The sequence below is a fragment of the Notothenia coriiceps genome, unplaced genomic scaffold (genome assembly GCF_000735185.1).
Source record: "Notothenia coriiceps isolate Sejong01 unplaced genomic scaffold, NC01 NC01_scaffold00026422, whole genome shotgun sequence".
In the NCBI taxonomy this organism is placed as follows: Eukaryota; Metazoa; Chordata; class Actinopteri; order Perciformes; family Nototheniidae; genus Notothenia; species Notothenia coriiceps.
In genome coordinates, this window is record NW_011359123.1 from 178565 (window position 1) to 191576 (window position 13012).

Genomic DNA, 13012 nt, shown 5'->3' on the forward strand with positions numbered 1-13012 from the left:
TGTTCAGGCCCCTTCGCCTTGTGACACATTATACTTTTGCAAAACTCTCAATAGAGGGACACTAAGAGAAATGAGGGGAGAATACTCAATATGTCAGCAATGCAGGACCCCTGGAGATAGTGAGCAGGTGACCCCATGCAAGCCCCCTCACGTGCTAAAAACACTCATCATGAAATATACAATTCTCTAATAGCCTTTTCTTAAGCTCCAACTGCTTTTCGTTTTGATGCAAAAATAATGCTGATAAATTGGTGACAAGCGTGGAATTAAAGGCCGATAATGTTAAAGGGGCTTTTTTGTCCATGTCAAAAATGAAAAATAAAGGGAACCTACAGAAGCCGCTATTAGTAATTCCAAAGGTATGAAGTGACATGATATATGCAGCTGCATTTTAAATCTTTAGATTGTTTTTCTATTGTATTCTATCTAGAGACAGGCTTTCAGAAACAGAACCCCCAGAAAAGTGAGAAGAAATCTAATTTAGTCATGTAAAAAGAGGTTGGGTTGGCGACATGGTGAAGCGTCACTAATGAAAGAAAGAGATGGATGCCTTATGATAATGAGGGGGGAAATAAAGCAGAACCATGACCTTGCAGTGTGATATGAACCCACAGACACAACGCAATATGAGACAATATGTGACAATAAACATTTTAAATATTTCCCTTATAGGATTAGAGAAATGCAAGGTCAATAAGTGTAATATTTAAAAAGCTAAATAAGTAAAACATCATAATTGAGTTCAAAAAAGGATACCCAGGAACAGTTTCAGGCATTTTTTTTTTCTTTTTCTCAAATATTCAGTAATGGACTATACTGAAGGACAGCCTACTGACTGCATGAGGAAGAAACTCCTCATTCGATATATATACACACACACACACACACACACACACACACACACACAGGAATTCTCCTGTCACCACTGCAGGGCAACTTATTTTGTTTCTCCATCTCCTCTTTAGCTTGATGTGAGTTCTGAGATGTGAGTGCTGACCTCCTCTTCTTCTTCGCCTTCAACCCCCCACCTCCTCCTCCACTTTCTCCCCATGGTCCCATTTCCCTTTCTTCTCCTCCATCGTCTCGGTGGCTGTATCTGCCTCTCTTTTATGGCCGTTCATTTGCATCCCAGGAGGGGCTGAAAGGCGTCCCCAGAGACGCGCAGATAAGGGTCACAGGAGATCCCCTCGAGGCAGGCAGTGTGTTTGCCACGCACCCTCAACGCAGACACGACACGTGCCGTCGACCCCCCCCCCCACACACACACACACACACACACACACACACACACACACACACACACACACACACACACACACACACACACGTCTTCCAGACCTGCGCTTCAGCTACAAAAAAAAGCTGAGTGATGCTGGCTCGTTTTACCCTCAGAACATCACCAGCAAAATAATTGCTTTTCATAAAGGACTTTCTTTGTTATACTCCGTCGAGCAAAAATATATTAAGGTCATCGTTGTTACATGCTGCCTTTGGTTATAAAGGCCTTGTTCCACTAGCTTTACATAGTAGGCTCACCGGGCAGAATCATGGATGTATAATAAGAACGCAGAATAGCTACAGAGGTAAAAGGCAGACACCATTTTGGGATAGTGCAATATTTGTAGTCTATGTTTTATAGCAGATTCTCGAATTATTCAAAATGTTGATAATGCATCTAGAGCCTTGCGCATTTATTTCCTACATCTTTAACTTTTAGTCTAGATTCATATCATGGATAGGATTTTTATACAGTTTATAGCCTGTATTATAATCTGTAATGCTCGCAAACAATGTAAACACTCCTAACACCACACAGCTTTAAATGAGAATCGTCGATAGTAAGGTCCTTTCAACTTTAAGAAGGTTGGTTGTAGGTTTACACGTTTAGATATGGGGTCAATGTTATGGTTAAGTAAATCCGAAATTAATTACATTTCCTCCATGGAGTTTCATAAGGGTCTGCACTAAAATGCCACATCGACCAATCAATCAATAACAAAGTAACAAGTTAAAAATACCCAGCTTATCACTTTTGTACTAAGACATATTTGATTACATTTCTAGTGTCGATAAGAGGCAGCTTTAGAGGGGAAAAAACAATAAATAGATACTAAAACATACTTATTTGCCGTGTGTAGCCTACCGAAGGCCTGGTGATGGTACCCCGGCTGAAGTCCTCTCGACAGGACAGAAAATCACCGCAGTAAATGATGCTGTCTCCCTCTTGTGGCTGTTGTGAACAGTACAACTTCACCGAAGAGGAAAGAAAATGGCGGATTGCAGCCCACACACACGCCATGGATGTATAATAAGAACAGACAGGTATACAATATCGTATAATATAACCATTTACACTTTTCCCCCTTGCAGCACATTATGACAACTTTCGGAATTTACTATAGCCCGGATATATAAATAGCATAGTTCCCTATGCACACAACTTAATTCATGAGGTGGTGTAGTACTACAAAACAAATTAAGTACAGCATGGTAAAACAGATTTACTTGTTCAGGACATCAAAACGGGTTTATGTTCAGGGCATACAACACAGGTAGACAGGTATAATAGCCCATTCATGTGACTGAAGAAAAACAATCTATGTAATGAGGAAAACCCACACACCACTTTGTGGAGCATCTTTATTATGCCACAAATAAAAGCCAGTAGTTCTGAAAGAGGACCTTTGCGATTTTTTTACTCACCAACAATGACATTCTGAAAATGGTGGAAGCTGACGTGATATTATAGTATGCATGGGTGGCTGAGCAGTCAGAAATGGGAGTGTGAGGAGGAAAGGGGTGGGTTTGGAAAACAGAGGCAAGAAATGCAGGTAGAAATAGAAGTCAGGATGGGGAGTGGACGGGCCGAGTATTAAGGTAGGCAGAGAAACATTCATATACCCATGTGGGAAAAGAAATGAATGAAAATTGCTTTACACAGTCAAACAAGGGGAATGCACACCAGTTCTGCTGAATATACCACATTTATTACTTTGGAACTGATTAATAGAAAGAGTGGGGGCAAGGCCACTCGCATCACTGTCTTTAGAAAACAGAGGAAGGAGAGAAAACAAAAAAAGAAAGCAGCCCATAGCAACGATGAATCAAATTGTCCAAGAGAATGAAATCGAGGGTAAATAAAGTCCAATGAAGACTGTTAACAGAGGGCTCCAATTCTTTTAGACCATAAAATCATACACTGAGCAATGCTCATCAACTTAACATTTCTTCTGCTTTCAAACTATTGACCCCCATTCCCTCTTTTTCCTCTCCAGATCCTCCATACTCTACCTTCCCCACACACTCCATCCAACACATGCAAAAAGAAAATAGGAGGGCCATTGTGAAAATTTGCAGACCTCTCAAACAAAAACATGGCAAGCATGTACGAAACAAGATTTTGGAGCGGGCGTAGTTGACACCCCTCTACGATGAAAATCCACTGAAGAGGAAACTCCACACGGTCCTGGTTGAAGAAGTGAGCATTCTCAGAAGAAAGGAGCGTGAGCGTGGGGTTGTTACAAAGAAAATGAGACAAACTTCCCATTCTGGACTTTGGGACACTATTATAAGCCAACACTACACATTTCTATTGGATTTGTGTGTTTGTTGTTGAGAATTACAGACTTGCTCTTGGACCATAAAAACAGAGGATGATCCTTTCATTTTAAAAGGAGAAAGCAGCATACAAGGGAAAAGCATATGTAGTGGAATGGGGTGGGGCAAAAAAAGATTTCACCTAAGGATGCTATGCATTAAGTTGTAGTCCTATGAATAATCGTTTCCTTTTCTTTTACTACAAGTTCGAAGTAAGTCTTTAAAGTCAAAAGAAATCAAGAAAGTCTTCATTTAGTTTTTTTGTCCTCGGTTAATTCTTCACCCCTATTAGAATTTCTTAGAGATCTGGATGTGATGATGTAATGGGGTAGACAGGGCTTTAGGGGGGGCCATTGCAGTCTTTTGCACCAGAGCACCAACTGTTACTTCACTCGTCCTTGGCGCTCCTAAAAACACAAATAAAAATACGACAAGTTACAAACAATATTACAAATATTTGTATTTTCATACCACATTCGTCCAGGATGCCTACAAGTTCATTCTTTGATGAAGCCAGATGTGCCACTCTTAGCACTTTATTTGTTCATCATTAAAAGACTTTTTGCAATAGCTGCCCAACTTTTAATGAAAATATAGTAAGACATAGAGGTGAAATTCTGATCAACAATCATCACCAACAACTTCATTTGAGAAGATTTCAAGCAGTGTCCATCAAGATGCTAAATAACAATGATATACTTATACATAACGTGACAGATGAGAAAAGTTACCTGCAGCCTGTAATGACTCCTGTTGCTGGGGTTGCTGGGGTTGCTGGGATATGGCTCAGTGCCTTGGACCTCCACCTGTCACACACAGAGGAGTGAAAACTGAGCATAACTGAAACACACATGTCACTTTACTTAAAATCAGATCTTGGCCTCAAATGTTACCAGAAAGATTACTATCAAACTCTCTGGAACATCAGAAGGTTTTGATACAAATCTGGAGGCTTTGCATTTATCATGATGAAAAGCTAGAATTATAGATGATAGAGATACACTCTGCCTACAGACATGTCTGTCTCACGCCAAACCTTAAACTGTATACCTTTTAACATTAAACTGAAGCAACTAAACATATATTTAACTTGAAGTTAAATGAGTTAGGAGTTTCTTTGAAATTGCAAACACTAAGAGAGCTATTGCACTATGCCGTCAAATATCCGGTCACTTAAGGTTCTGGGTGTTGATAATATAACAGTGCTTAAGACATACAAGTCACTCGTTTTGGAAAACATGCACATGCCTCCGATAGCCACAATTTCTCACATTTCTTGAATAGACCTGAATAGAGATGCACAATAATAATAATAATGTCAACTGTAGTTTCTACATTCATTCGTTTACAGATGTCTTGCTCGCCATTGAGCGAGCAGATAAGTCAGTCTTCCTAACAGAATATGGAATTTGAACTGAATATTTTAAAATTAATTTGTTCTGAAGCTTCTGTATAATACATTTTGAGGAGTTGCCTTTAAGCAATACACTTCAAACACACTGGAAGATAAAGCTTTCTACATCTACATCATAAAAAATGTAATAGCAAGTAAACAAATAAAGGTTATTAAGGTAATGAGCAGTTGTGTCAAACAAGGCAAGCTAATATTATGTTGCCTTGACATACGTTGCCCTTAAATGTGTCCCCATCAAGTAAACAGAATGGAAAACATTATACAGCTGTGCAGGAACCCAAAGCCGCAGAAAACATGAACTTTTTACAATAAGAAATGCATACAAGTATACCTACATTATATTAGATGCTATACATATATTTACTCTTCTTTTTGTGTTCACCATGTTGATGGTCGCAGTTCAACACAAAATCTAATCAACAGATTTCCCCCCCGATACCAAAATACATGTCACATATTCAGAAAGCTGCAGAACTGGCTATGCGTTGACACAACAGATAATCCTGATAAGAGTATAAAAAAGGGAGAACTAAACCATAACACTATCCACTAAATATCATTTTCAGATATGTTCTCATGTAATAAACTGAATGGATAGAATTATAATCAGTGAGTATACTATAAATCATTTTCTAGTGTTCACTCATTGTTGTTCTCTTTTAAATCAAAAGCAATGTAACAGGTAAAACACATAACACCACAGTAAAACTGAAGCAAAAACAAAAATATCCCACTGTGTATAATCCCAATGAATTCTGGCAAAGATCAATCCAGCTGTTAATTCTTTCTGGATTTCTTTGTAATACATAAGGAAAGGTTGTACATGCACACACGCACACATCCAAACCAGCTTCATATACAGCACCATTTTCAACTTAAAGCAAAGCACTCTTTCATCAGTGTTATCATTCACTGTATTCAACAGTAACTGTGTTACCTTTTTCACACACTCTTCCTCCTCCTGACGCTTCTCGTAGTGAGAAAAGTCATCGAAGATGGAAGTGGTGTGTTTATATCCAGCGATGATCTTAAGCACCTGCCTGGCCTTGTCCAGTGGTACCTCCTGTGTGTCTCGAGAGTTGGTCACTGGCTTGTTTTCGTTGTTCTCCAGCCGAATGTGCCGCAGCTGACTGTTGGGAACGTCCTTAACAAAGACCCAGCGCACATCAAAACGACCCTTCCACTTGTCCTGTGACCACACGCCAGCAGACGTGTTATAGTCCACGGGCGAGCGCATCTCTGCTACGCCACAGAAGTGACCACTCCCATTGACACTGAACAGAAGATACAGCGGCCCTTTGCCACCCATTGAGCGGTACGCTGCATCAAGCCTCTTGTTGCCATGCTCCGTGCTGCACCAGATGTTGTACTTGATGGATCGGTGGATGTCGTCCTCGGAGTAGCTCTTGATGATAAACACCCTGCCCGCCTTGGGATTCCAGTCAAAGTCCTTGGGATTATAACTGTTGACCATGCGCAACTTTTCTAAGACTGGGTGAGGCTCGGAAGGAACCCCAGGAACCACACCCACACCAGATGAAGTGGGAGGGGATTGGCCTGTACCACCCCCACTGCCATCCCCAAACCTATTGGCTAGGTTCCGTGGAGGGACCCAACGAGTAGGTTGAGAAGGTTGCTGTTGTTGGTTTGGAGGAGGACCCTGGGAGAGAGGGGGCTGGGCCATTTGAGCCATACCTGGTTGTCCGGTGGGTGGAAGCTGATGCTGCCCCATCTGGGAAACAGCAGGTACCATCTGTCCATTGCTGAGGGGCATTTGAGGGTTCCCTACAGCAGTAGCTCCAGGCTGTGGTGAAGCCTGATTGGGTGGCTGTCCATTGCTGGGAATAGGTGGCACCTGCTGAGGGGTGGCAGCTTTAGGCATGTTCCCCTTGTTGTCCCAAGTGCCGATGTCCATGTTGTGTTTAATGGGCGGAGGAGGCAAATTGGCACCAGCCATGCCACCCTTGGTTTTCAGCTTGGGTTGAGGCTTGGCTGGCTTGCTGGCAATATCGGCCCAGGAGGCAGGCTTGGCAGGGGCAATTGAGACAGGAGGCATGCTGGGAGGTCCTACAGATGATACAGGGCCAAGGGGACCCCCACCAGGTAAGACAGAGCCAACCACCTTAGGGGCCATGTCCCCATTACCACCAGGAGCCGCACCACCGATCTTAAGCCCCACCATGCCCTGGTCAAGGCTGTTCATACCAGGCGCCTTGTTCAGCGGCTCATTGGCAGCAGGCGCAAACGGGGACTGTCCATCGATCATGGCACCCCCGAGTGAGCTGGGAGCATAGGCATAGTTGCTGTTGTAGCCAGAGCTCTGCGGTGTCCCCGACTGTCCCTGAGAGCTGTTATTGCCCCATGCTGAGAAGTCGATGCCACTGGGGAAGAAGTTGAAACCGTGCTGACCCAGGAAAGGGTTGTTCCCCAGGGGGCCTGGCTGGCCAAACATAGCGTCCGGGAGGTAATGGGGCTCCCCATTGCTCAACTGTCCATAGGAGGCCAGGTAAGGCATTGGAGGGTCCCCACCTGTGGACCATGCTGCCTCATTTAAGGAGTAGGAAAATCCTATGGAGGGGCTGTAGTAGCTGGGCATGTACGAGTCCGACATGGCCGTATAGGCATTGTTCTAAATGGAAAAACAAAATTGTTTTAGGGACCAATAGTACAATATAACAAAATGTACTTTTTCAAAACATACTTAACTTAATTGATAATTGAATATTATTGAACAACATTTATTGTTAAGATAATCTTCTGTTTAATATGTCTACATATTTTTCTTATAACTTGAAAAAGTTAGATAAAGGATGAGCAAATGCATTGAATGTGAATATTATTTTCATAAGTACAGAACAATGAGGCTATCGTGGTATCCCTCCGCATTTCAGCCTACCTGATCTGTACATGCAAAGCAATGTAGAATACATTAAAGAAAAAGTGTAACAGTCTTTTTTAACACAAGGACTGCATTAATCTGATAGGAGGCATATACAGGCTTCATTCTTTTTCCTCTACAGACCACTTCAGAAAGTCGGTCTTCTGTCAACTGAAATATTGATAAGCAAAAGTAGCAATCATTTATGCGGTACATTTTAAGGTATTAAAGATAAGCCTGTTATTACTGTTAACTACTAATACAGCTTTTACAACATTTTACACGTGTACATAAATGCCCCGTCTATTTTTTTTAACCTTTGCACAGCTTCGTTTACGAAAGATTTGTATGCATACAAACTAATGCAAACCACTGAGCCAATTTCCTTGAATGTGTACACCTACTTGGCCCGTGAAGGCAATTCTGATTCAGGCTATAAACTAATCAAAACTCTTCTAGTCTAGTTTGACCAGTTTATTTTAATCCATGAGTTCCACTGTGATTATACAGAGAGATAATAAAAAACGATTTCCTGCTTTAACACTCATTTTGATGGTACTCTCCGATAATGACAGTGGGTTAACTGAGAAGCAAGCACCTGTTGTCATACATCGGTCCATAAATAATTACCTGTCTGGCCTGAGTATTCAGGTAAGGCTCAAACTCATCGTCATTCAAAGTATCCTTTTGGGTCACAGCTCCGTTTTGCACTGAAAAGAAAACAACACTGATGTAAACAGAGGATACAGGTTTGTGTGATCAAGAAATGTGAGTGGTGAGAGATCTTATCTGCCCATTTCACATTCAAATCCTCACTACTTGTTACATAACACAACCACTCCTTGCAATTATTGATTAGCAACACACGAAACACCACTTAGATTGGCTTGATAATAAGTCAGATACTAAACTCCAGATTACACTTAATAGTCCTGCATATATGAATCACTCACGGTTAAGAAGTGAAAACACTTGGCACTGGTTTCATACTACCAATATAACACAACATTTGGATTCTCATAAAACAGACACATTGATAATTACGATAGGGTATGGCCTTATTGATCTGTTTAAAAGCAGATTTGATGCTTATTTAGCAGGTGGACACGTGTTCTGTGGTTTGTTTTCACAAGTTTCGGAGGGCTGGTGATGCTGTGTTGGGTGACATGGGACTCACAGCATTTCAAACCTTGGGAACATGTTAATCATAACCCTAAGAGATTATTAAATACATACTAAATTACACCACAATATTAACAACATTGTAACGGGAAAGTTAGGCCCATTAGGACACACGAAACCCAGCTCGGAAGACGTGTCATTTGGGTTTACTTCGCTACGTGCTATCGTAAGCATGCTAGCTGTGTGTTAGCTGCATGCAGTGCGCAGCGTCTCCATGTTAACGAGCGCCAAGAGTCCTTTCAACATGACGGACTTTGCTAACATTAGCCGAGTAGCCAGTGTGAAAGGAAGGCACCTGTAGCTTAACACTGCAAACATGTTTGACAGGAAACAATATAAAGAGATACTGAGCAATAAGCGTTTATGCTCGCATCTGTCAGTGCCATAAAATGCGTTGCAAGTTCAACCAGGAAAAGGATGCTGATGTGTATCATGTTGCCATTTAAAGTTAGCTTGTCAAGAGATAGCTAATGCTAACCCTACAACAGCCATTTCAGGGATGTTAGAACGCTCACGTATAGCGATTAAAAAGGGCCTAAAAACACTCCTTTAAAACCTATAGTCAAAAATAGTACTAACTTAATCAGGCAGGCCTATTTCCAAAGCAGCTAGGAGACAAGCTATCGCATCCGCGCACGTAAGATTTTCAAAGCGCACCGCACGTAAAAAGATCCGCATTCACTCAGCCTCAGAGCCATAATGTTAGACAATATCTGTCCTTACCTTTATTAGCTTGGCCTTTCGGTCTCTGGATTGGGTCCAGGTGATTCATGAAGGTTTGATTTATGAGAAGAGAGGAAGGGGAAAAATAGATGAAGAGATATATTTTCAGCAGTCAGTTCCTTTAGCAGGTGGTCAGGCCTACTGAACTACTGAGCCACAGCCGCTGCCTCTGAGCTAAGCTATCCGAGCTAGCCGTCGCGATGCTGAGAAATATGGCCCTCGTAAATGTTCAGAAAATTCCTCTCTTTACCTGTTCAAAAAGGCTGCTGGCTGACATGTCTTTCCCCCCCGGAGCCTGCGTAATTGTATTTACTCCTAAATAAAGCGACAGGGTGCGGAATTGGTCTAGATATTAAAGAGTTTCACCCAAGCGCCCCAATCTCTCTATTGAGCCTGGTTTCTACACAATGGCGGGCTGCAGTTTGCTTGACAGACTCCTCAACATGGCTGGGCCGCCCTCGTCAACCAACGATGGCATTTATTTACAGCAGACAAGCGCCCCCCAATGGCGCGGAGGAGCCAGGTTTATCTCACTACCTGTCACATAAAAATAAAGATAAGATATACTAATACTTTATTGATCCCAAATTGGGAAATGTTTTCGTCACAGCAGCATGTTAAAACAGTGGCATTGCGCATATTTTTTTTAATAAAAATGGTAGAAAAATAAACAAACATACAATAAGAAACCTCACAAAATAGAAAATAAAAGCAGAACTTTAAAGTTAAATATATACATAATGAGACATCAGAAGACTGTCTGTCAAATATGGAGGGCCGATTAAAGCTAACAAAATATAGACGTAGGATATTATTAACATGGAGTGTGCACAAAAATAGCATAACATAGGCAATTTAAGTATACAAATACAGTCTAATACATGCTTGAATAAACAATTATTAATTGATAAACTTAACACATTTTAAACATGATTATGGAATGTTATTTTATCAATTATATTCGTCAGAAAATTGAGTTTCACTAGAGACAGTGTGTCTAATAATATTAAACGGTTTACCATATACCCTCAGAGAAACATAATATAGGTCATGAGTTCAGAATAGTTACAAATAATAATAGTAATATTTCAATAATAAAAAATACATAATTAAATAGCCTACGTCATACAACTCCCACACAAACTTCTCCTCATGCTTAAATGTAATACGATATGGGAGCTTAGCATATTAGAATATTAAAAACTATAAAGTTATTTTACTATAAAAAGGTTTCTGATGGACTTTTGATTAATTTAGCTTTCTCAAACAGACCTGCAGTTGTCCAGATCGAGTTTCGGACCCTGATTGGGATTAGGATAAACCCTAATTTATCGGACGGAAAAATACATTTATAAAAAGAAATAAACTATGATGCAATAGCTATTATCCAGTTTTCTCGCATTTTATGAGCTGGAAATAATATACTTTTATGCTCTTTATTTTTTGTTTTGTTTTGATGTAATTTCTTGTGACATAAATAATGTCTACTTATCTTGAGGAAATGCTGTTCATACAAGAGTTTAATTATTTCGATTGTTGGTAAGACTATAGTTACTAGTTGAATGTATTGACTTGTTAACTTGTTCTGGACAAACTTTCATTTTTTAGATAAACAGTTAACTTTTACAAAAATAAAAATGTACCAACCTTATTATTCACTGAGGGTATAACAAACATCTTGATAACCATTTAAGGTATATTTCCCATTCAATAAAGTTGTGGAAGACAGCAAAGCTTCTTGCTATTTTCTTTTCTTATTCCAACCCTTTAGCGTCCTCTAGCGTTGTTTCACAGAACATATTTCTTGTCCTCAGGAGCTCTTTACAATAAATCCTTACTTGCCATTCATACCGCTGCCACAAGGTGGACTACTAGTCACTGTCTTTGATTTGTGGTTTTGTTAAGGCAATTAAGGTTAAGAGTAGATTCTGTGAGCTGCAACTTGTCCTTTATTCCCCTTATTATGAACCACACTGAAAAAATACATTTTATCAGCAGATCCTTTCATGGGTGTTATATTTTAGTTTACAGAGTATTCATTTATGAAGTCCTTTTGTTGGTGTCTATCTGAGCTAAGGCAACGCTGGCACTAATTAGAAGTGTCTCCATATGATACTGTCTCAGTTACTTAAGCATAACTTATAAATGCCCTAATCCCATACCTGCTAATTCAAAAACCCTTCAGATATAAAATAACAAAAGAATACATTAGACTCTCCAAGTCTAATTTGATTTGGATCTAAAGACCTTTGTAATGCTAGTTTTTCTTAATAGCTTCTTTTTCCAACTGACATTTAAATTATTTGGATTTAACCCTGAATGAACACTGTGATTTCATATATGTCTTATTATCTGTTTTAGTGCTAAAGTTGACATCATGCAGGGCAGTGGGGTTAGGTGATGACCCCCTCCCCACTGTACTTATCATTTTTCAGGGCCAAGGGTTGGTCAAATGGCATGTGACTAAATTGCACCTCAGAACATACGGCACACGGCTAGGAATAACCCCACCTTTAGACACACACACACATACACACAAACACACATACAAACACACACACACACACCCACACACACACACACACACACACACACACACACACACACACACACACACACACACACACACACACACACACACACACACACACACACACACACACACACACACTGAAAACCAGATAGCTGTGTATGAGTTTAATTAGGAAAAAGTGGACTGTACTCACGTTTGAATAATGCAAGCAAGTAGGGATAGGAACCCAGTAGCAGTGAAAAGACATTTGACCTGTGCAACATGCATAGAACAGTAGCATGGTATGCATGTATCATATTCCGCCTTTCAACTCTCAATCATTTTTGGGTGCTTGACTTTCTTTCCCAGGGGCTTGTTGACTGGTGCGGATTGGACAGGTGGCGTAGCACGGAGAAGAGCTGGCCATTTACCGACCAATAAAAATAGCTGTGGTCTCCATGATGTCACCGGTAAGTAAATCATAGCTTCTGACTGCAGAGAGGGATCTGAAATGAGGGAAAGAAAGATCAACTGTATTATTAGGGAGGCTGTGGCTCAGTGGGTAGTGTGCTGGACTTCAAATCAGGGGATAGCGAGTTCGAGTCCCACTGCATTCAGCATGTCGTTGTGTCAAGACACTTCACCCTAAATTACTCCTGTGGGGGTTGTCCACGGTACTGAATGCATGTAAGTCGCTTTGGATAAA

At 40.7% G+C, this 13012-nt stretch overlaps 1 protein-coding gene across 1 annotated transcript; it reads right to left on the bottom strand.

Annotated features, from left to right (window-relative positions):
- Positions 1 to 2626: 2626 nt before the first annotated feature.
- Positions 2627 to 10204, bottom strand: ythdf2 (YTH N6-methyladenosine RNA binding protein F2). The gene is made up of 5 exons (XM_010784541.1): positions 9795 to 10204; positions 8520 to 8599; positions 5949 to 7640; positions 4329 to 4403; positions 2627 to 4004 (listed from the first exon to the last, which is right to left on the bottom strand). Exons 1-5 carry the CDS (start codon positions 9841 to 9843, stop codon positions 3981 to 3983), a joined length of 1920 nt encoding a protein of 639 aa, XP_010782843.1. The 5' UTR covers positions 9844 to 10204; the 3' UTR covers positions 2627 to 3980.
- Between the last annotated feature and the right edge of the window lie 2808 nt (positions 10205 to 13012).